At 44.3% G+C, this 24864-nt stretch overlaps 1 protein-coding gene across 2 annotated transcripts in view; it reads right to left on the minus strand.

Moving 5' to 3' along the window:
* Positions 1–24864, minus strand: part of LOC127056581 (vascular endothelial growth factor receptor kdr-like) — a 178444-nt gene that overhangs the window by 41027 nt on the left and 112553 nt on the right. The window contains exons 12-19 of one of the 2 annotated variants that reach the window (XM_050964587.1): positions 22393–22501; positions 13861–14154; positions 10821–10967; positions 8680–8805; positions 7765–7871; positions 6242–6377; positions 4232–4336; positions 1629–1742 (exon numbers count right to left, since the gene is read on the minus strand). In XM_050964587.1, coding sequence (XP_050820544.1) covers positions 1629–1742; positions 4232–4336; positions 6242–6377; positions 7765–7871; positions 8680–8805; positions 10821–10967; positions 13861–14154; positions 22393–22501 — 1138 coding nt within the window. Of the gene's footprint in view, positions 1–1628; positions 1746–4231; positions 4337–6241; positions 6378–7764; positions 7872–8679; positions 8806–10820; positions 10968–13860; positions 14155–22392; positions 22502–24864 lie in introns of both variants that reach the window. The other variant, XM_050964586.1, reaches the window with a different exon arrangement.

The raw sequence follows: 24864 nt of genomic DNA on the forward strand, positions 1-24864 counted from the left end.
CCTGGCTCCCACATCCAGTCTCTTGCTTCCCCAGGTTTTAGCAGTGACTTCTTTGGGCAGCTAGTAAAGTAGCACTAAAAGGGCCTATTCACCCAGAAGGATGCAGGGTAGGGAAAGAGGCTATTGGATGCTCTAAGAGGACCAGCTGGGGACAAGTACACTCAAGCAATGGATAATCACAATAGGCAAAGGATCATGTTCACCTACATGGACCTTGCTATGATGAGAACTCAATAAGGTGCAAACATTAGAGTCATATTAGTGTTCAGGTTAATGGCTAGTGGCTACAGTTGCATGAGACTGTTCTGGGTGTCTGGTTATGACAAGCCACCACACTGACATTTTACTAAATATTGTTTCTCAGTTTTCTGGGCTTGATTTGGGAGGAGGCAGTACCACCATGGCTTACAACTTCCCTCCCCCATTAATCACAGGTCAGCAGCCCAGCGTCAGGGATTGCTTGCTGGTTCCTCTGAATCCTCGAAACATTTCAGATCAATATGGCTGTCCAGTCAGATGTGGTTTGCAAAGCTACTGGTCTCTTGACTCAGTGCTCCTGCAGATTTCAAATCTGTGGCTTCCAGATTAGGACAGGGTCTGCCACCTGCTGTCTCCTGCCTGTTCTGCTGTGAACTGTAAACCTCTGGTTTGGGGGATAATTTACCTCCTGTCTTCCTGCCAACTACCTTAGCAACATTGCTTTTTTTTTCTTTGGCTTGGTGACTAGATGTCCCTTGGAAAAATGATATCTTTAATGTCTTAGACAGTTACCAACGTGGGCACTATCTCTCTGTCTCCATTTATTTAACCTTGGTTTCTTTGTCCTCAACCCTTGTCCCCCATCCTTTGGAGATTGTTTTCAAGGTTCATCATAAACACTGAAGAGGCATCCATGGTAGATGTTACCCTGTAATGGAAAGAATAAAGCAAAGAGAGCCAGCACTGTTTTAAAGGGCAGGCTAAGAAGGGGAAGGATGCTCCAGTGGTTAGGCAGTAGGCTAGGATACTGGAGACCTGGGGTCAAGTCCCTGCTTTGTCACAGATGCTTTGTGTGACCTTGGGCAAGCCACTTAGACTTTCTGTGCCTCATATTTCTTTCTGCAAAATGGAGATATTAGTACTTCCCAACCTCACAGGGGTGTTGTGAGGCTAGATACATAAAAGGTTGTAAGGTGCTCAGATATTGGGCCATATAAGTACCTTAGATAGTAGAAAAGTAGAGAAAATGAAGGGAAGGTTTATGTTAGGAAGAAATTCAAAAGCCATCATTGTCAAATTCTGCCCCCACACAACTTCCGTGGCAGCTGCCAGGTTACATTGTATTGTACTGGGCACCAGCTTGTGTGTATGCTGCTGGACCCCTCTTGACTGGAAAGTTAGACATGCATGTGTGTGCAGTAATAAAACCCAGTAATGGAGACCCTCCAATAGGACATGACCCCTAATAGCTAATGAAGATTCTCCTTTTCGCTTGAGGAGTAAGGGCCCATGTTTCTGAAGCAGAAGATCCTTTGTTCTGTCCCTGCTGATGACCATGAAGATGACATGGCTGCAGAATTGCTATTGCAACTGAGCACAATCACTGAGCATGGACTTGCTGAATACTTTGTGGGAGGATGGTTTCTCACCTCCTGCTTTGGTGCAGGCTCCCAGCAGGTTGACCACGTTCAGATGGTGTCCTATGTGGATGAGGATCTTCAGCTCGGACATTAAAGCCTTGCACTCATTTGTAGTTGCACATTCTGCTTAAGATAAACAGGACAAAGCCATCTTTACACAACAGGATATTTGTAACAGGACGCAGAAAATCCTGTTTATACTTGAAACAAAACCCACCCAGGTTATTTGTGCTATCTCTGCCTCTCAGACTCCTAAACAGATAAGAACTCATCCGCCTGCTGTAACCCTTCTGCAATGGATTAACACTTTGCCCTTTCAGTGCCTCTTGCCTTCTCTGCAGTGGGTCACAGTGGGTTATTATCCTGCAGTAGAACCTCTCTAATGCCACCTAGATACTGGGAGAACCTTTGCAAAGAACTAAATATAGCAAATTTAGCAAGTGAACAAACATCCAAAAAGGCCAGGAGATAATGCAAGAGAAAATGTTTTTTTCCATGCTTGTTGGTGATTGTTGTTTAGTAGCAACTCTTTGCAATAATACTTCACAGGATCTACTTTTCAGAGGTGCTCGGCTCTCACCACTCCAAGTAATGGGAGCTCTAGTTGCTCACACATCTGAAAGTCAGGCCTGGTAGTGTGCTACTCAGTGTACTCCAGTACTTTTTATAAAATAACCAAGTCTCAGTCATCTGAGACCTCACTACAGTGCTGTCGCTGGTATTAAATCATCCCTAACAAATGGGAAGAGTGGCCATGTCTGTGTGTGATTGTAAAGTATATGGCTTTGTGAAACACAGACTAACAAGAGTCTGCTGTACTTCACAAAGTCAGGGTGGGACCATAGCTCCTGAGTACTAGGCCTTGTCTGAGTTACATGGACATTTCCTCAGTGTTGATCCCACCGCTAACACCATATATTTTCCATATAGTTGGGACTTTAACTAGTGATTTTCTATTATCATCTTTGTATCATTTTCATGATTAAAACAAAACAAAAAGGGGTGGATAATGCCAGGTTGTTGCATGTTTTCTGCCACTGTGCATAGTCTGTTTGTGTGAAGGTTGGGGGTTAACTTTAGAGTGGAGTGAATAACTTATAACAAATCATTTATTCTGACAAACTTTGCCTCTTTTTCCGGTTGCAGAATTGTCCATGAACAGATTTCCCAGCATCTTGGCATTTCTTATGCCTCATAAAGAGATAAGTACTCCAAGCCTGAGTCTCCTTCAGCAGGCACTAGTTTTAACTCCATTGACTTCAGTAGAGTTCAACCTGATTTACACGGCTTTGAGGTGGGAACCAGGCCCAGTAATATTTAAATTGAACATCATCTGAAATTCTTTATGACAATCTATTACATTTACATACTGCCTTCCATTTTGAAGGAGATACCAACAAGCTTCATGGAATTTACATGTATGGTGGAATCACTGTAATGCTGCCACCTCTAAGGCCTTCTCTTTTCTGAATGAACAGATTCTCATCAGAGGTTCTAGTTTATTGCTGGCTGCATTCATGGTGGGGATGGCATTTTGGGTGGCGATGGGGAGCCATGGTTGAAGCAAGAAGGATGCAGGTGTAAGGCACTGCTGGAAGACTTACTGGGCAGGGTTAGCTGGGAGGCAGCCTGGGGGAAATTGTGGGGGGTGGAGGAGCCAAGGGAGAGTTGGGTCAATCAAGGGCCTTTGGGAACTTCAGGTCAGGTTTTGGAGAGGGGTGTAGAGTGGGAAAAACAACAGCGGGGTGGGGGGGCAATCTGAAGACCCCATTGACCCAATGCAGGTCTAGAGAAGGTACAGAAAGGTGGTACTGGCAAGCAGAGGAGATCTGACACTGGGGGAAGGGTGGGCAGTAGAGGAGCAGGAGAGGCAGCTGGCAACAAAAGCCACATTGCTGTGATCTAAGCGAAGATCCTGCATTGTGGAGCTGAAGAGGTTAACGCTATCACACAGCAACACTATGTGGCAGTTTGGGCCAGCGAGTTGTAGCCCCACCCAAAGAAAATCACTTGTATATTTGAAAAGAACCCAAGTGACCAGTTAAAACCCACAAACCCATGCACCCAACATGCCAGATGATGTATTTATTCACAAACTGTCTGCAGAGGCTTTGTATGTAAATGTCATTTGGAAACAACATACGCTCCAAATTCACCAGCCCTCTCCCCTCCTCCCCCCGGCTGGATGGTAAAAGCATTCCTTCATTTTAATAACTGCAAGAAAGTTGTCCCTAATTCACTCCCTTGGCAGTGCTCCTTTTCAACTCCTTGAACTGTTCCACATCTGGAAGGACTGGGATCAATGGTTTCGATACAATTTCAGACTAATGCAATTACATTCTGTAATCTGTTTCCCTCCTAACCCCACAGACATGGAGGCTGCCGTTTTCCTCCTCTAGGAATACAAGGCTACATCAGCGGCATAGTGTGGAGCCTACTTGTCATTTCCCACACGTTGACATCCCCTGTATGGCGACTAATTGTTCCCATGTGGCAAACCCACTCCCTTCCAAACACAAAGCCCTCGGGACTCCTTTGGAACTGAGCACTGGAAACCTCGTTACCCATGTACATCCAGAGGAACTGTCTGAGAAGCTCTCAGAGAAATGTACCTTTAAGCATTTTAACAGCAACTGTTTTGCAGGTTGAAGATTTATCGATACCAAAAGCAGATGCCTCCACGACTTTCCCAAAAGCACCATGACCCAGTGTTTTACCTAGAGAGGCAAGAGTCAAGAATGAGCCATAGGGGACTGAGGGCAGTGTGCATCAGCTAAGAGAGAAACATGCATTAATCTTAGCTGTGCAAAAAATATAGGACACCAGAGCCCAGACACAGCACAGATGAATTTAGTTTGATACACTATAACCCCTAGATTCCTTTCCACAGTACTCCTTCCTAGCTAGTCATTTCCCATTTTGTATGTGTGTAGCTGATTTGTTCCTTCCTAAGTGAAGTACTTTGCATGTGTCCTTATTGAATTTCATCCTGTTTACTTCAGACCATTTCTCCAGTTAATTTTGAATTTTTTTAATAAGCATATCTCCATATATTTATTTATCTCAGAACTGGAAGGGACCCTGAAAGGTCATCAAGTCCAGCCCCCTGCCTTCACTAGCAGGACCAAGTACTGATTTTTGCCCCAGATCCCTAAGTGGCCCCCTCAAGGATTGAACTTACAACCCTGGGTGTCAATAATAGATGTATATACATATGCTCTGCATGCGATACAGTATGTAATATACTTCCCAGTTAAAAATGGCTTTAAACTGGAGTTGAGGCTGACATAACAGAAAGGTAAAAACATTATGTGCAATTATCTCCAAATCAACCCTTCCCAACCCAGAGTTCAGGTTGAAGGAGAAATCCAAATATGTTAAGAATGGAAATACACAGTGAAGGCACCTAAAGAACTTCCACTCTTCTAGCCTGCAGTTATTGACATGTTCTCGACTTTAACTTCGCTGCAATGTAGCTTTTATCTGGAAGTGTCCTTGCTGCTTGTTTTGAATTATTGAAAATGTCAGACATGAACACTATACAAGAAACACAAATAAAATGTTCCCATTTGGGTTTTCCCCCTAGTGACTAGAATAGGGGTTCTCAAACTCAAGGTCAGGACCCCTCAGGGGCTCACGAGGTTATTACAAGGGGGGTTGTGAGCTGTCAGGCTTCACCCCAAACCCTGCTTTCCCTCCAGCATTTATAATGGTGTTTAATATATTTAAAAAGTGTTTTTCATTTATAAGGGGGGGATCGCACTCAGAGGCTTGCTATGTGAAAGGGGTCACCAGTACAAAAGTTTGAGACCCACTGGACTGGAAGATATATAGTGTGCACCTTTAAATCTTTATTTGATTTGAACGCTGAGGGCCATTTTCACCAGGACACTCTGGCTGCTTCCCCAACTCTGGAGCTGCACTAAGCAGGCAGAGCAAACTGGCCAGTTTTCCCCAGCTCCTGCCACCCACATTCCTCTGAACTTCCTTGTCTACTCCTATACTTCCCTGAACACACACCATTTCCCCCTCCCTCTGCCGCCACATATCCCCCCCCAGCCCAGTTTTCCCATCCCTCCTAGTCTCTAAATTCCCCTGCTGGCCTCCAGGATTCTCCCCCCCGCCCCCGTTGAGTAGATTTTGTTCAAATGGTAGGTTTCAAAAATAATTTTAAACATCAATCATCATTTTTTTGTCATCATTTCTCTTAATTGAAAGTTGTTTTCTATCAACAAGGTGAATAACGTTCTTCTACAGAAGAACTTAATGAAGACCTGCCTTCTTTCAAAATGTCTGCCATCTTCCCTGGGGGAAGAGGGTGGCTCCCAATACTGCTAAGGGACACTGCCTTCTCTGGGGATACCTTGGTTTCACTTCCACTGAGAACAATGGCAGGTGATAGCCATTTTGCAAGATGGCATCTGTATTTTCTAAGGGCGCCTTTAGCATCACTCCCATGGAGAACAATCCTTGACTCTGGAACCACTGTCAGTTCTTCTCCAAGGATGAAAGAACACTGGTCAGGGGGGACATGAGTAGCCTCTGTCATCTGCTGTGGTCCAACATTCAGGGACATACGATATCACCATCCTTGACATTAATAATGCCTCTGCATTGCTTACCAAGCCGCAGCCTGTCTCTTGGGAACTCCCATTTACTACTGTCATATGGCAGACGGTCACACTGCTCATCAAGGGGCATTTCCTCTGGATCCATTATGATTGACAGGTATCCCGTTTTAATATCTGTGGCATCAGGCTAAAAACAGGAAAATAACCAATGCACAGCTTGTTACTTGAGAGAACGGTGTGATCTAGTGGAATTTGCACAGGCTTGGGCGCTCGGCCTTTCTGAGTTCTAGTCCTAGTTCTGACACTCACTCCCACCTGTGGCTTTTGAACATGTCTCATCAACACCATGCCTCAATTTATTCATCAGTAAAATGGGGAAAATCATAGTTATCTATGTTGGCCTTATGTGGGTGTTGAGAGGATTAACTAATTAATGTTTATAAAATCCCTTGAAGATGTAAAGTCCCTTAATGTTATTAGTCTCTACATACATTAGAGAAACCCAACACTGCTCCTACTTGTGGGAAATCCTTGAGATTAAAGCTACATTTCTGAGTGCCTTGTTGGACAGCTCTCCAATTCCTGGACAGCTCAAGGCATTGTGCTTTAGAACCAGGCGTACATGTCAACATGGGGCTTGATTCTCTGTAATGCTCCACCTTGTATTCCCATTTACACTGATTAAAATGGGTGCCAAGCTGATGAAAAATGGTTCCACTGAGGGGAAAAGTCTGATTTGGGCTCCCCTTATGCCAATTTATGCAGGTGTAAATGATGACACAAGATCTATTGGGTCTAGCACCTCTGCTGTCCTGGAGAGACACAGAGTAAACTTGAACAATTCTTCCCAGTTCTATTGTAAATGTGGTGAACACTCATACAAATTACAGAAGATCAACATTAAGACTGTGGTTTGGGCTGCATCCAGACAAGAGATCTAGTATCTTGTACCATATTTTTTGTTTGTATAAGCAAGAAAGAACAAACCTAAATATGATTTACTTTATCAAATGCTTCTTGGACCTAACTTAGGGCCCACTTCTTTGGAGCCCCAGGACAGAGGCCAAGGAGTAAATGAGCCATGAAAACATAATGAACCTTTGTGGTTTGGGCCCAGTTCTAGAGCAAACAACAGATTTTAACATCCTACAACAATATTTAAACCAGAACTCCCTTCACTAACTACATTTTAGGGAAAACCTTATTCGAGATGGGCTGAAACCAGAACATCACTGTAGGGGGCTTAGGATTTGAATGCCTGTCTCCAAACATTCTTGGATGCTTCTGAATTCATGTCAGATCCACAAGAGAAAGAAGCCTGTTTCCCTGATCTGTTGGATGCTGACCAAGATGGCAGAAAACTCATAAGTACAGCTGATCTCATAAGATGTCAAGTAATTAATCAAGAGGAATGTTGGCCTGAAATTTCACGAGAACAGCTCATACAGTTTTGTCACCATCTGTCCCAGGTCAACCTAAATCCTGAACTCTGAAGCTTAGTCTTAACTGGATCCAAGCCCAGAGCTAAGCTCTAGCCCTTTTCAATTCCATGTATAATATGGAAGCTCTCTTACTTTTCTCAGTTTCCGAATGAAAAGGGTCAGAAGAAGCCAAAAAAGGGTAGCTGCTAGACCAGTGCAGACCAAAATGATAACTTCAATATTGGATTTTTCTTCAGAGCCTGTAAATTAAATGCATCAGATTTTAAATTCAGTGCAAAAATAAAATTATAAATAAATCTTGCTATTTCATCAACCATGCTTCATTTCAGAAAAATGGTAGGCGTGAAATGCCATGATATGTGGTGGGAACCTTTTCATTCACTTGCTGTAGGCAGTAAAGTAGCACACCATCTCTAACCAAGAGACACAGAGACAATGGTTTGGCAGAGGTGTGCAGGATATCCACTAAGTGCCATTACTTTATATTGTTAATGCCAAGTGATCAAAGTATTGCACTATGGTTCTCAACCTAGGGATCATGAACAAGTGTCAGGGGTTGCAATCACTTTGTTCTTTTCCTATGGCTAATTGGAAGGTGGTCCCAGCTAACTCTTGGCTAAATAGGAGGGGAACTTCAGGAGATTCCAGTGTGAAAAGGCTGAGAACCTCTGTGTTATATGATTCCCCATGAAACATTCAAGTTATATTGACCATATCTCACTTTGTGTAGCATATGTTGTGTCTGTGATAGAGTTGTTATCAAGGTATTTCAGACATGAAGACATATTGACCTGCTTCAGGTCCTACGTCTTTATGTGACCATGTAAATTTCCTGGAACCTCAAAGGGGATTAAGTTTGAGTTTTGAGCAAGGGATTAAGTCAGTTCCCACTTTATTCAAACCTGCCCTGTGTTTGTGTGTGTGTGTGTGTGTGGGGGGGGGGAGGCTTGGGTTGAGTTAAGAGTGTGTGTGTGGGGGAGCTGTATAATGTCTTCCCTCAAAACTAAGCCCGTTTGACCAAGCTTGAGCATGAGCTTGTGAACTCACCTTGTATTTTAATAAATGCTGATGTGCTGTCATTGCCCATTTCATTGGAAGCCCTACATTCATAGAGGCCTTCATCGTCTTTTTTCACTCGTTCGATGACCAGGGTGTTGTTTTCCATGGAAATTCCTGTGTTGGGAGATATAGTTTCATTTGATTGGAGAAGATATTTGCCAAGAAAAAATGTCCAAAAGGAGCTGTGTTGAAAACGGCTTCACTGGCCGCTGCAGCCCTGCTCTGGTACCTCCAGTAGCAGCCACAAGGGACCTTTTAGTGCTGTGAGTTATATTCACCTTTGCGGTGGTGTGCTGCAAACCCCTCCCTGGCCACCTGCTCTCAATGAACTTGTCATGTTAATTCCACAGTCACAACTTTGCAGCCTGGGCAGAACAGGCGTAATTTATTCATGCAGCCCGATACTGCTCCCATGGATACTGCTCTGTTACACCTGCAAAACTGCCGTCAGGATTTGCCTCTCCCCTTCCCAGCCCAAGAGTTGCACTGGATTTGGGGAGATGTCATTAGAACATATTAAATACGACTCTCTTATTAACCCAAAATGCTTTTTAGACCAGGCCAGAGGGGCACAGAGGGGCTGCGCTTCACTGGGCAAGGAATTCAAGCTGAGTCCCTCCCACACACCCGGAGCTTGGGAAGGACCATATTGCCCACTAAGGCACAATGCCTCTCCAAGCAGTGACCCCTCTCCTCCTCTGTGCAGGGCTGTGCCTACATGGCACAATGTAGAGCTCAGTAGGGAAAGGAATTATGTAGATTGATCCAGGGTGGCATGGCCAGGGCATAACGGGATACAATGAAGGAAGGGAAACTGAGGCCAAATGTCAGTGAGACAGTAATGTCTAAGACTGCAGCACTGCCGCCCAAGGGAAATGATGAGAACCCCATCTCTTGGGACATTTAAAATGGGGACAAAGCCCGGAAGAACCCACTGTTTGGCTCAATCTTGCATTCATGGGGGATGAGATGGCCTACACGTGGCCTAACTGAGCCTTCACTAGCTTCAATTTCTCTGATTCGGTGACACACGATTCCAAGCTCATTTGTTTTACTAAGCAGATGCCACTAACAGAGCAGGGGAAATACATTGGACTTTGAGTCCAAAGATTTTAAGTTTGCAGTGTGTTCTGCCCATGAATTCTGTTATTGTTAACAAGAACTGTGCATATAACTCACCATGCACAACACTGAACTATTTACCCTGAGGTGTTTTTTTCAGATATATTATGCATGTGTCCATCGGTTGGATAAGTTACATGCTTGTCCTTCTAGAATTATTTATAAAACTTCATTAGCTGTTAAGAGCTTCTGCTCAGAACGGTCTGATCTGCGTTATGGAGGATTCTAGATTTCCTAACCCAAGAAGCAAAATTAAAGTGAGAGAACTAGTTACTAACACTGGTTTCTCCATGACATAAAGGGTATCTCAGGATAGAGGGGCCTGGGAAGAATTCCAAGCTCAGGCAAACATTCCAAGCCTGTGGCAGCACTGCACGTGTGTGTGTTGGCTGAGCTGACAGCTGTTTCTCATCATTGTTTTATGCTGAGGGAAATAAAGACACAGTGTATTATGCCCTGCAGCCAGCTAAGTGATCCTTAGTGGAGACGCTACCATTGACTTCAACAGGCTCCGGATCAGGCCTTAAGAACATCTAGCAGTTCAGGCTCAGATTTTTAGATACTGCTTGGCAAGCGGCGAAGCACTCTGCTTTTTGTACGCATAAAGAACCATCTTGGACATGCCTAGTGGGCAGCTTGGTGCTCAGCACCTTGATTTCCCTTGTCAGTGTCAGTTCTGCACATGTGTGGCAATTCTGCAGGCACAAGCAGTGGCATGTGCAAAACTGGGCATGTACAATCAAGCATTGGTTTGAAGCTAGTTGGCCATTTTGGCCTCTGTAATCCCATTTGCAAACCACATCAGCAGTCAGGTATAGATAATGGAGTCTGAGTCATTTACAGCATCCTGGGTTAGTAGCATCTGGCACTCATCATGCACTGCTGTTAACAACTCCACCAAATGCCAGGCAGTGGAGAATCCGGGACCAACACAGCTTGCAAACCTGTAAACACATTACGATTGTTTCCCTTTCAGCACCTGTTGTGCAGCATTTCTACACACTCACCTGAAGCAGGTGAAATGGGATAGCCATTTTTCCGCCATGCAATCTGAGGTGTTGGGGTTCCATTTACTTTGCACTCCAGAATGATCTTGCCACTGATGTTAACCTCTCGGTCCGTGAGGTTCTGCATAATATATGGCACTGCCTTTGCTGCATTCACAAAGGAAAACAACACACAACCAGTCTGAGGGCAGGTCTATACTTAAAATGCGACAGTGGCACAAGTGCACTGGTGGTGCTTCAGCGAAGATGCTACGGGAGAACTTCTGCCATGACCATAGTTAATCCACCTCCAGGAGAGGTGGTAGCTATGTTGATGGGAGAAGCCTTCCTGTCAACATAGCACTGTCTACACTGGGGGTTTGGTCAGTATAACTGCATCGCTCAGGGGTGTGGATTTTTCACACCCCTGAGCGATGTAGTTATTCCAGTGTAAAGCTACAGTGTAGACCGGGCCTTAAGGAGGCATCTTCTAAAGACTTACATTTTCATTGGCATATAAAGGCCTTGTCCTAATGCGTTGGCTGCAGCAAAGCTTTATTAATGGAAAAGGTGTGTGATGAGCAAAACCAACCAACAGAGCATGTCTTTTACTAGCAATGAGCAAATTCATTTTGCTTAATTTCAAACTCAATAAGTTTCACTCAGAGTTGAATGTTACTTAGTCCCTGTGAACAAACAAAGGATCAGGTTAGGGGCAGAGCAAAGACACACAAAGGGAGCATAAAGAAAGGAGCAAAGAAAAGAGAGGAAAATGCTAGGCTTCTCTGTTGCCTAGTGCCTTGTGTGCAATCATTTACACCACTGCAAAGTTCAGAACGGAGGCGTTTTACCCACACTTTGTATTCATTTTACACTGGTGTCAATGACTACAAAAGGTGCAAGGCCCCAGAGAACAAAGCCCAGAGCACACTGTAAAAGACAGCCCGAAACATGGAGAATAGCCAGTGTGCATAGGATACAGAGGAAGATCCAATACATGCAGAATCGGAAAGAGATACTGAAAGGCTTCATGGCTGGTTTTATGTGGTGGCAGGAGAAATGTTTTGGGGAACGTCTGTTCATGTAGCATGCTCTCAGGATAAATTGCCTCCCAGCCACTAAAGGCAAAGAAGAAGAAACTGGTAACTCACAGAAGGGCATGTTCAAAATCCCAGCTCTTCTGTATGTGTACTAATAGCCAAGCTGTTGTTCCCCCCGCCCCCTCTGCCATTGTGTGTAGGTGTCTGTGTAGGTGGAAATCTGACTAAGTGAACAAAAATATCTGCAAGGGGAAAAGAAAGTGAATTGCTTGCATGCAATGTGAAGAAAAGGACTCGGTGCCTCCATGTCTGGTTGTTCTGAAAGGTGGTAAGGACATTAGTTATGGGTGCAAGGCCAGTACAGGGAATGACAGAAGGAGTTAGAGTCTCTTTCCTCCCTTGGGCCATTGGAAAGAGAAGTGCGATGCATTGATTTATTGTTTTAATAAGTCACCAAGGCACTGCCCACGCAGGCATCAGAACAGTGCTAGCTACAGCTATAGTGTGGGTGAGGAGTCTCTCTCTCTCTCTCTCTCTCTCTCTCTCTCTGTGCGTCCGTGTGTGTGAATCTCGTGATAATGTCTCTGTCTGCACTCATGAAAGACACTGCATTGAAACTGCTAGTAACAGCTTTATTTAAACATGACTATAGCTAGCACAGTATGGGCTGGTCCTAACCTGAGAGGCAGGGGCTTACTGCAGCATGTCTGTCTCTGTCTGTCTGTCTAGTGCCTACTCACCCAGTAATCTAAGTGCAGAACCCAACTTAGGGATCACAGTCAAACTTCCTGTAAGGGACTTTGCTCCCTGCTACATGGGTAGCTACTGTTTATTTAGGGTCTCCCCCATCCTCCACTTCTGTGCTGTGCTTTTTGTTCTCCAGGAGAAGACAGCTGAGAATACCTGGGGCCTCACAACCCTTCTACTGGTACCTCCAACTTCTTAGAAGTCTTAGGCCTGATTGCCCGTACTCACACCAGTATAAATCAGGAGAAACTCCACTGAAATTAGTGGGCTTACACTGGTATAAAACTGGGACAAGATTCCAGCCTGTTGTCTTTACACAACCACAGGTAGCAAGGACATTGAGCTCTGTAATATTTATTGTTGACCCTAAATTTAAAGAGATGGTTTCTTGGAGTCCAGATACAGAAAAGAAAAACCTGCTATTGCTTTAAATGTAAAGAGTGAATACAGTTTGGTTCCATGCTCCTGTCAATGTCCTTTGCAATTACATTTGATGGGTCTAAAGCTTGTTAATGTTACATGTAACCATGGTAATCATCATGGTATGTAATCTCATTGGATGTTTTACCAAAGCATGACAGACATCGGATGGGCCACTCAAGGGACATGCTGCTGGGTTGGCAATATAGTAGGTGGTACTCGTTCCTCTGAGTCTGCACTAAACCAATGCCCCAGCGTGGTGTTAGGAGGACATGATGCTACTGGAGTTGCTGCATGTGGTGACTGAAGATTGCACAGCACTTTTCATAGGAACAGGGCTGGTGCTCTGGTCAAACGCCACTTTCAGTAGTACAGACGCCAGCCTTAACCAGTTCTCCCTTGTCATCTCAAGTGGCCAAGCTATCCTAAGCTATTGTGCTTAGGCACTGCTGTGCACTGTCAAATAGCTGCAGCATGTCAGGAGGGTGGAGCAGATGGCCTAAATGATTCCTGTATGTACAGAGCCATGTCGCAATTGATGGAAATCAGTGTAGCTCGATCGAATTCAATGGAGCTATGATGATTTACACCAGCTCAGGATTTGGCCCACAGTTTGTAAATCAAGTTTTAGAGATTTGTAAAGCCATTTGGGATCCTTTCTGATAAAAGGTGCTACATGTATAGAGGTCATTGTAGTCAATGTTAACAGAACAGAAAAATACATACAGGCAATACCTACATATAGACACTGATCCTGAGCACCTGCCACTCCCAAGGACATCAGTAGGCATGGCAGATGCTCAGCACCCTGCTCATAGCACCTTGAGTTGTTGTTTTCAGACAACCAGGCCTACCTTTAACATTGAGTTGGGTATCCTCTTCTCGTACATCTGTGCTGTTGTGCCAATTCTGAGCGATGCACTTGTACTGCCCGGCATGTTCCTCTGTGACATTACTAATGGCCAGTGTCAAGGAAATGGAGTATCTGTCAATTTGCTCTTGCATCAAGCCGGTGGGCACCACCTGTGAGGAAGGGTAGTACCATGCCAGGTGATCGTAAATGTATCTGGAGGCTCTGCAGGTCAGCTGAACATCACTCCCCACGATGGTGGTGACCTGTGGGTCCGTTTGCAGACCCGATGGCACATCTAGGGGAAAAAGAAAACACACCTGGAATGAAAGCACCACTGAGAGGATTTTTGGCTGCTTATTTTCACCTTGAGGGCCAAATTTCAAAGACCAATACAATGGGATGAGCCAGAAAAATGCATCTCCAAAAGCCAGCAATTGCATATGCAAACAAGCATTTGTGCTTGCAAATTGGGTAACTGTGTGTCCACTGCCTGCCACTATATGAGCCTTTTGCAGTCTGGCCCTGAGTGTACTAAGAACTACACAATCCATAATTAACTAAAATGATGTGTAGAATTAGTTAATGCGTTGAGGCTAATGAAGTTAATTTGTAATCAAGTGAGACTGCTCTCCATGCATGCATGGGATGCTTTCCCCCATCTGCAATCAAAGCCACAAGATAGTGTTTTATCAGAGTAAAGAAATCCATTCATATTATTATTCACAGGTAACATTGGCTTTCTCTACAATTCCACAATCTCTCCAATCCTAGAAGCCTCCTTTATTTCTACTATACCAATATTTGTCTTCATCACATCTGCCTCAATGGGTTTTTATTTGGTCACTGAACAGATGATTTAAAAATCCTTGCAGCCTTAACTTTTAATAGACTCACATAAAGAAATATCAGGAGGTATGAAGCCAGTTCATCTGTGACAGAATCCTTGGGTCCTTACTTTTTTTTTTTGTTTTTTTTTTACTCCAGACAAAACTTCCACTGGCGCTAAGTGCCAATGTGAATCCCACTGAAGACAAAAAGAAGTTGTTTCTGAGTCAGGACCCAATGATTTGACCCCAAGACATTATCTTGCCCTCTGTGTGATCCACCAGAGAACTGGAGTGTGAGAAACGTGGTCTCCTCGTCTCCCTTTTCTTCTATTTCCAATTACCTGTCCATCCCATGGACCTGACTTTCACAATTGGGCCCATTAATAATAAACTCAGTGTGCTCTGGAATTATCTCCTTCTATCTGGCAGCTCAGGGTTTTGGAGCAGTTGAAATGGAGATCTCTGAAGACCTAAAGTCTTAAGACCCAGCATATGCTAGGAGAGGACAATCAGGGGGTGTCCATTCTATATAGTCCTCCAGCAAGGATGAATGCAATAAAGCTGCTTGTTCTTTGCTTTAATGCTGCTCTTTTACTATTCATTAAAGGCCTCCTAATAATTAGGATGTAACAGACAGCACTTTGGGACTGACAGAACTTAGTGTACGAGGAGCAGCTATGACAGTATGGCAAGCTCCATAGTTGAGAAATACCTAATCTGCCACATATTGTATATATATTTCCAATGTTTTAATTAACATGGCCCACATTAAATGGATTAAAACCTGGCTGATTAGTCTCCAGATGTAATTGTCAAGGAGGAATCATTGTCACAAGTGGTCAGGATGCGAGCTTTACATCTCAGCGCTTAGGTCTTTTGCACTTGTGAAATGAAGCAAATGGCCGTTCGCTGGGGAGAGACTTTACAGTATTAGTACCTTAAAGTTCTACTTTTTCCACAGGGTGAATTCCATTGAGTGACTGTGGGGAAAAATCTCTTTCTTTCCTGCCTGGTGGATGGGTATGTGCTGTCTAGGGCTGGGAGTGCCAGCTGGAAACCCACACTGAGATTTGAGACATTTCCTGGGTGAGCTTTAAGTTCATCTTAAGCTTTTCCAAGCTAAAGTCATTTTCAGTTTTCTAGCCTCCCAAATGAACTTTTCACATGCATGTTTTTCTACTAACTTAACATTCTGGGAGCACAGCATTGGGTTGTTTTACTTTCCGTTTCTTCTGCTGACATTTTTTTATTTAGCATTTTGAATATATTTCACTGGAGCTTCTGTTATTTTCTTCCATCTCATTAGCCTTTCAAGAAGCTCTGTCTGCTCTGATAGAATATTTGTTGATTTTTAGGTACAGTGGAAAGAAAAAAACCTCTCTCTCTTTTTCTCTCTCTCTCTCTCTCCCCCTTCTCCTTCTCTGTTTAGGGAGGAATTTAGGCTTTGAAAGAATGTTACAGTTTAGTCCATCTCTAGACTACTATGCTTTCACAGTCCTGAACCTAAGATGTGATTAATGTCCTCTCTCTGAACAGACACACTATTTTATGAGACACCTAATACGTCTCCTGTAAGAACCAACCATGTGGCCTTTTCTCTTTTATCAGCAGTCTCTGCACATTTGTCTTCTGTATTGTATTACCGGCTAGTAGTAGCGATACTCACTCTAGTTGTGCAGGATTCCCTAACACAATAGGGAATGCACCATTGGGGGATGGTAAAACGTCAGCATAAATCAGAAGGGAAGTCTGGTTCCATTTGTATTTACAAGGAATTAATTGGTTTTAATTTCCTGTGCTTTGCACAATAATGTATATAATTTAAAACTTCTGTTGTTTCCCAAATTCCATGTCTGAGCCTGTCAGGATAGTGGAGACGCCTCCTGTCAGCCATAGAGAGTGTAGAAAGAGCAAGAGAGGGGGTGTGCCTGACAATCTGAAGCAACACAGACCTTTTCATGTGGCCTGTAAACATGTCAGGAATGAGTAAATTGATAGTGGCTAACGTTTGTAGAATTGTCCAATTCCTAAAGCACTACAGTGTTTGATAGCAGATTCTTATCTGATGTCTGAAATAGACTATTTTCTTTCTAGTAGAGATCGTTCACTCCATTTTTCTGCATTCTTGTTACAGCCAGATAAGGGTGGAGGAGGAGCTGTTGTTATTGTTTATTTATTGTTAATTATTATTATTATTGAATGCAGTAGCACCCAGAGATGTCAGCCAGGTTGAAGTCCCATTTTGCTGGGTGCTATACAAACACATAGGGCTAGATTGTAAGTTCTCAATGCTTATGGGCTGGTGGTGGCTGACCTGCCCAGGTTGCACACCAGAGACCAAAGGCAGGAGACTCCCCAGAACAGGAATTTCTGATATTTGCTCCTCTCTTGTCAGAACAGATTCCAAAGTAGTTACTTCTGATGGGTATCCTTGACCAGCGGTGAGAGAGGACATGAGGCAGTCCTAAAGGTTTGATGTATTGACCATATAGCCTCTTCCCATTGCAAAAATATTACTATGGGGTAACTAGATGTCAAAAGTGGGGTAGACAGTATAAACTGAAGACAAATCGGATATCTTATTGAAACGGTACAGGGGATTTAACTAAGTAGAATGTAAAAACTGGAGTAAGAGTTAGGACAGGACATTCCTAATTATCAGAAAGTACTGTGAGTGCTTTACTTGGGCAAAGCAGTCGGGACACCTGCAGGAAGAGCCTAAAGAGGGTATAGCTCTGCCATCTATTTATATCATTTTCCATTTAGATGGCCCCCTTATATGGTTTGGTTTTAGAGTAATGCCCAACCTCCCTGCAATGAAATGTGTTCTGCTGGCAATGAAACATATTAAAAGTAGCTTTCAGTGCTATTTCCAGTGTCTCTGTGGGTTCTGTAGGCGCCTGCCCCATAGAAGGACAAATGGATTATGCTGATATTCCAGTAGGTCAAAGGGAGAGTTTTCTTTCCTTTCTGAAATTAATTTAGTGTTGGTGAAAGTGCCAGCTTGGCTGCCCTGGAGTCTGAAGCATTGTATTTTTGCTCAGAACAGGTGTGGTCTGGACAACGACCATGCAGGTTTCCCCATTATTCCCCATTACACTGCGTGGCCAAAACACTTCAACCCTGACCTGGAAGGACTCTCTCTAGAGCAAGAGTGGAGTTTGGTCTCCAGGACCCATTCCGTACTTGGTTCCTTGGCAAGGATTCTCAACAAGGAAACCAATTGACTCCTGCTTGGATGAGATTTTGGTGATTTGGTTACTTGTCCATTTGAAAGTGGCTTGAGACCTATCAAGTCATTTCACACAGGACAATAGGAGACAATGAAAGTTCAAGATTTTTGTGCTCTCTAGTGGTTGGATTAATCACCAAGCCCTACAAATGGAAGTTGAGCAGACTCTGGACTTTGGGTGGCTAGGATCAATTCTGCTAAATCTTCTGCTTTCTTCACAAAGGCCCTTCCATCATCTCTGCGTACTTTCAAACCCCGACTCCAGCCAGTGTCCTCAAGTCTCAGATTCAGGCTGCATCACGCTCAGCAGCCTCACTGCTAAAAATTGGATGCTGTCTTTTGCCCTACATCTTGTTGTGCAGGCCCCAAACTGGCAGTGTTACAGCAGGTGCTGTAACATGTCAGAAAGCTAAAACCTTGCAGTATGAGGCAGGCCATGACTTGTTTTCATAGGATGTTATATTGATCTAGCATTTAGACATAGCTCTGCATGATGCACAAGATACTCTCTCTGTCTCCACTTGCAATCAAATTTCCATAACCAGGACCAGCCTTATATGCAAACAACTTCTGTGGTCCCTGTGATTATGGACACCCTATGCACACCTCACAAATCATCTCAGTCTCTCCCTCCAGCAGTGGGACTTATGGCGAGGCAACTCTCCATGTGATTTCTCCAGTGTCTTAGGGCCCTGCAGGTCAAAAACCCAGACGTGTCTATTCCACAAAAGATGGGAAAAATTGTGCGTTTCCTTCTTTGTCAGCCTTACACAGTGTGGAAGGTGGGAAGAGTTTTTCTATATGTGAATCAGGTCCAGAGTTGTTGCTCTTCTGACATCTGCAAGAGGACTGGCTTCTTTGATGGAGTCACACGCACCTCTCAGCAAAGGATCATCCCACCAAGAGACAAAGCAGCAGGTCAGACTTGGTAATATTTTACCAATGGAATCTAAACAATTCCACTTTAGGGACTGTGCTGTCTGCATTTAGCAAGATTCAGTTTACTTGCGATCCATAAATGTCGTCATTCTTCCTTAAACATCTGATTTATGTGAGTCGGTCACTATCTTTTTATGTCTCTTGTTCTCCCAGGATGGCATGGAACACACACACTTCCCTTTAGGGGTGAGAATGTTTCCCCTAGCCCTGTTCATGATCTGGTATATTTCAGATGCAAAGAAGACAATTTTCTGATGGGAATAACCCTAAATGGTTTGATGTAAGCAGCACATGGATAACGAGGGCTCATGTCACATTGTCTCTGGAATGTTAATATAAAATGCCTTCTGGGCTGTTCTCCCTCTCTTTCCATTTTTCTCTAGAGAAACTTGTTACCAAGTAAAAACTCCTTTCAGTGTAGAAGTCAAAGTTCAGTTTTCTTAGGTTTTAAGGCTAGACAGGACCATTGTGATCATATAGTCTCACCTCCTGCATAACACAAGCCATCGGACTTCCTTGAATTAATTCCTGCTTCACATCCAATAGCAGTGGTTGAACTAGTGCATATCTTTTAGGAACGCCCCCCCATGCACTCTTCATTCAATTTGCAGTGATGGAGAATCCACCACAACCCTTGATAAGTTATTCCAATGGTTAATTACCCTTGCTGTTAAAAATGGGTGCCTTAAACATTTGCTCCCTGTCTGGAAAAATATTGGCCTTAAAGAAAATTAAAATAAGGTTTGAAATATAAAACTTCCAACTGCTCCAGAGAAAAACAGCCTTTCTGCCAAGTTGTCTAACAAACGTCTCTATGGACAAAACAACTTCATTAGTGGGGTGAAAGGTTTTTACCACTAACAGGACCATAGGTGGCTGCCACCCTTTGAACCTCATCTTGTTCCACTTGTATTTCCCACAGTGAGCAGCCACAAAATTGGTTTTAGTAGAGGATGGAGGGTATTAAAAAGCATTGTGGGTGGAATAGCAATGGGAACAGACTGATTTGATCACTGAGAAACCCATCCAAACATAATATCTGGCACTGCTCAGAGCAGAATGAAGCCTAAATGAAGGTTCACATCTGGCAGTGGTAAAGTGTATAATTAATAACTGATCTCCAGCCTGCCAGGGCTGTTTCAGGGACTTCTGTTGTCTCTCTCAGAAGAGCATCCTAGGAGGAGGGAGAGTTTTTTTCCTAGACCAGAAATTATTGGAACACAGAGCACTCTCCAGTGTTCCCTCTAATTTTTCCCATCTATGTGCAGAATGGATTTTGTTATGTGCACCAATGTGGAGGTGATGTGTGACACATCACCTCCATATTGGTGCACATAAGAAAATTTGTGTGGCAGAGTGGGGTCAAAGGGTCCGGTGTATGGGAAGGGGGTCAGGGCTGGGGCAGGCGGCAGGGGTGGGGCAAGGGGGTGAGGGTTGTGGCTGGGGGTGTGGGCTGTGGGGTAGGGCTGGGGGGCTCAGGGCTGGGGCAGAGGGTTGGGGTGAGGGGGTGAGGGCTCTGGCTGAGGATGTGGGCTCTGGAGTGGGCTGGGGATGAGGGGTTCAGGGTGCAGAGGGGCTCCCCTGGGCTATGGTAGGGAGAGAGGACTCCCCCCAGCCCTCTCTCACCGCAGCAGAACCTGGCCTGGGTGGGAGAGGTGCCTCTCCCCCAGCTGCGACAGGTCCAAGCCAGGATGGGTCAGGCCCTGGGGAGGGGGGCCTGTCCCCCAGCTGCGGCAGGTTAGGGGCTGGGCTGGGTCAGCGCATCTCTCCCCACTGCAGACCTGAGCACCTGCGTGGTGCTTAATAGGCAGCTGTACAGTTGCACAGCTTAGAGGGAACTTAGACTCTGACCACCTCTCACCTATTCCCACCTGTGACAACCCGTAGTGCTGGGGCCTGTGCAGGACAGTGTTGTAGGCAGAGCTGTCCCTAGCTATTCTGGGGCCCTACGCAGCCTCCCTTGCAGGGGTGGGGTGGGGCCAGGTCTCCGCAGGGGATGGAACTGGCTTGGGGGGCATGGGGACCACCCCCCAGCACGCACAGGAAGCACGGCTGGGGCCGGACCACTGCACTTCTCACCACCAGTGAGTGCAGGCCCAGACCTGCTTCAGTCCCCAGGGGAGTGGGGGCGCAGCTGGTGCAGAGCAGGGGCAGGGCCATGAGGAAGAGGTGGGACAGGGGCTGGAGCAGCATGCAGCTGGGCAGGGCGGCAGGAAATTTGGTGCCCCAAATATGCAGCTGCGTACTATGAGTATAGGTAAGGACGGTCCTGGTTGTAAGGCTGCATATATTGGCCTTATGTTGCTCCTGCATTGGTGAAATGCCCCTGGGGGAACATTGCCATCCAATTATGGCCCCTGCATGCCACCAGGCCAGCATCAATGAGCTGTACCAGAGGGAGGTATGTGACCTCAAACCTGCACCAACTTCATCATTGTTTGGTGACATTTTTCATCTCAGCACTTTTAGGTAACAGGAATGGCAGCAAGGTTTGATGCACACATTCCTTCTTACCCTTATTTCAAAATTTACTGACATACTTTACAGGCATGGTCCTAAATGACACAGTGTACAAGAGTCCCTGCAGTGTGTAGGGCTATTGCTGCAGTGTAGCTGGAGTTGGGTGAAGGATTCATGCTGGATAGTTTATTCAGTGAATTTTGCCTTTTCTTGTGTTCCTGGGCAGACTCTGATGCTTTCAGGGAGATCTGTTATTTGGAATTAGTCCTGGATGATTTCCATGAATGATTACTGTGCCTGTAGCTTTTTCCTGAGCAATATGCTGCATGTATTCAGCACTCAGCAATTGGGTTGTTTTGAATGAACAAGTCACACTGTGGGTCTGCGTTCCCTGACTGGAGAGCTTCACTCTTAGAATCTATTTCCCGGTGCAAATACTAATGGCTGAGAATTTGACATTTGCTTTATATGAGGCTTCTGGAATATTTGTTTAAAATTTGCCATTTCAGTGTAAATTCTTGCTGGTAGAGTGTGCCCAGAAAGGGAACTCAGAAGGGAGAGTGCACAATTAAGATTAATTTGTTTAAACATTTGGACAAATATGCCAGGCTGTATAACCTTCTGATTTCACTGTTAGGGGATTAAAAAGATACGGGTTTGGAATTGTGTTATTTGGAGAAATAATATAGAATCACAGAAATCTAGTGCTGGAAGAGTCCTCAAGAAGTCATCCAGTTTTGCCCCCTTAATTAGACATTAAACATTAATAAAAATTTTCAAACTACAACTGTGGGATTGGGTCAGATCCAGATATTGCCCTTGCTTATCTTTGCAAACCTCATTGACTCCAGTGGGGTCGCACCATGGTAGGAAAGGGCTAATTTGACACCTAGTCTGAGAGAGGCGCCGGAGACCCCAGGAAGTCCATTAGGGACTTTGCTATTGCCATTGATACTACATGGAAATTGCTTGGATTCTGTGGTGATGGGCAACAGTATGAAACTCCGGAATAGATAAGAGTGCAACCAAGCTTTTATAAAGCAAGCACTCATCATCTGTGCAGCCTGTTATTTACCTGAGACATAGAACTTGATGCTTCTCTCCTCTTTGCCAATCTTGTTTGAAGCCACGCAGTAATAGATCCCTGATGCATTGCTCTGTTCTGTAGTCAGCTTGCTTATGATCTGCCAAGCAAAGGGAGAAAAAGAAAGGGGTTTGTTTTTAGTGGATCCGTAGTGGAGCAGTGGAAAAGGGCCATAAATGCTGTAGATGAATGTGTTATATTTTATGGTAGAAAAAGCACAATGAATGAAGCCCAACACCGGTCAAATGTTTCTCTTCCATCTCCCTTTATCTCTGCCCATCAGTTCTCTTCCTTTTCTCACCCCCAGCAACTCCTTCCTCCCCTTACAAACAGGGCTTCTCTTTGCAACACACCTATGGGACATAGACCCAAATGGAGGGACACACTAGAAAAATTCATGCAAGAACCTGAAAATACAGAGCTCCTCACTTATTCAGTGCCAATAACTTTCCCCACAACCTCACATTCATGATTCTTTATTTCTGCTGTAAATAATTTTCAACAAGGAGAGGATGCCAAATTTTGTGTGGACAGTAGGGTAATTCTGAACCTAAAAATGAGTGATGTCCCTTGAAATGAGGAACAGTTGAGAGGTAGAAGCAGCAAAGAGTCCTGTGGCACCTTATAGATTAACAGATGTATTGGAGCATGAGCTTTCATGGGTGAGTACCCACTTTGTCAGATGCATGTAGCGGAAATTTCCAGAGGTAGGTATATATATGCAAGCAAGAATCAGGCTGGAGATAATGAGGTTAGTTCAATCAGGGAGGAGGAGGCCCTCTTCTAGTAGTTGAGGTGCTAGAAGAGGGCCTCATCCTCCCTGATTGAACTAACCTCATTATCTCCAGCCTGATTCTTGCTTGTGTATGTATGTGTGTATATATATATATATACACCTCAACTGCTAGAAGAGGGCCTCATCCTCCCTGGTTGAACTAACCTTGTTATCTCCAGCCTGATTCTTGCTTGCATATATATACCTGCCTCTGGAAATTTCCACTACATGCATCCAATGAAATGGGTATTCACCCACGAAAGCTCATACTCCAATACGTCTGTTAGTCTATAAGGTGCCACAGGACTCTTTGCTGCTTTTACAGATCCAGGCTAACATGGCTACCCCTCTGATAGTTGAGAGGTATGTTTCACTGGAGCAGGAAAGTACTTGGCCCTGTCTCTGATGAAGTTTAGTTTGTTCTTGTGGGGATTTCTTGGGTCAGAGGCTGCCTCAACACAATAGGCCTCTCCTCTGACTTCAGAATATCAGAAATTGTGAAATGTAGTAGACAACAGCAGAAAACCCAGAACACATTGCTAAGACAATAAGCTGGATTTCAAATGGAGGAGACTCTTTCAGCATCGGGGAGAGGGGAAAGAACTTCTTTCAGTGGTTCAGTCGGAGATGTGGGCCAAGTTCAAGTCCATTCTTATTATCTTGTGTTTCTGGAGATCTCGCTATACTGCCCTGCTTTGATACATGCCCTTCTGAACAAACTGATTGCCTCATGGCTCTGGGTCATCATGATGCAACATCACACTATTATTAGGAAAAGTCAGCTGGTCTCATCTTATTTCTGGATATTTCATTGGTACCGATAGCAAGGTGTTGAACCCCTCACAACTGAGATGCTCCTGCAAGATTACTTTGCATTTCCCTGGAGTTTTTCACCTGAGGATCTCAAAACACACATTTGGAACAAATATCACTTTCCTTGAAGTCCCTTTTAACGAGTTTGAGAGCCAGAACTTATAGCGCTCCCCCTGGCCTTTTGTCCTTATCTCAGAGTGCTTTGATGTGTACAAAAGCATCTCAGGACTTTCTTTTTAATATCCTAAACTAAATGCACACAAGACATTCCTTTTCTCCTCATAAAGTTTCACCTTGCCTGTGGTTGGAGCAGGGTGGGATGTATTTTCAGTGAGTTACTTAAGATTTTCTGAGCTTTGGTGTTTTAAATCCTATAGGGAAATGAGATTCAAAGGTTTGATCCCATGTGAATTTTACATTTCACCTCTGCAGAAGAACAAGTACACGAAAAAGTGTCTTTGTTTCTCATGGGGACATACTGTGCTGTAGTTAAGCAAAACCAGGGGAAAAACCCAGTTCCCCGGGCTTCCAACACAGGAAGGGTAGTGAGCCCCTAAATGCGGCCACTGCACTTCATTTCTGATGTGTCAAAAATGAAATCACACCAAAGAGGGAATATTTTTGTACATTTTTTCCACCAGTCCTCCCCTTCCCCCCACTATAACACTTAATAATGATCCTGATTCTGCAAAGTACTTGAACACTTTGATTTAACATTAAATACTTGCTGAACTGGGACCAATATTATCTGCATTATTATCAGAGCTTATATTTATATAAAGTGACAAATAGTCCTGTGGCACCTTATAGACTAACAGATGTATTGGAGCATAAGCTTTTGGTGGTGAATACCCACTTCATCAGACGCATGTGGT

Source organism: Gopherus flavomarginatus, chromosome 8 (assembly GCF_025201925.1).
Source record: "Gopherus flavomarginatus isolate rGopFla2 chromosome 8, rGopFla2.mat.asm, whole genome shotgun sequence".
In the NCBI taxonomy this organism is placed as follows: domain Eukaryota; kingdom Metazoa; phylum Chordata; order Testudines; family Testudinidae; genus Gopherus; species Gopherus flavomarginatus.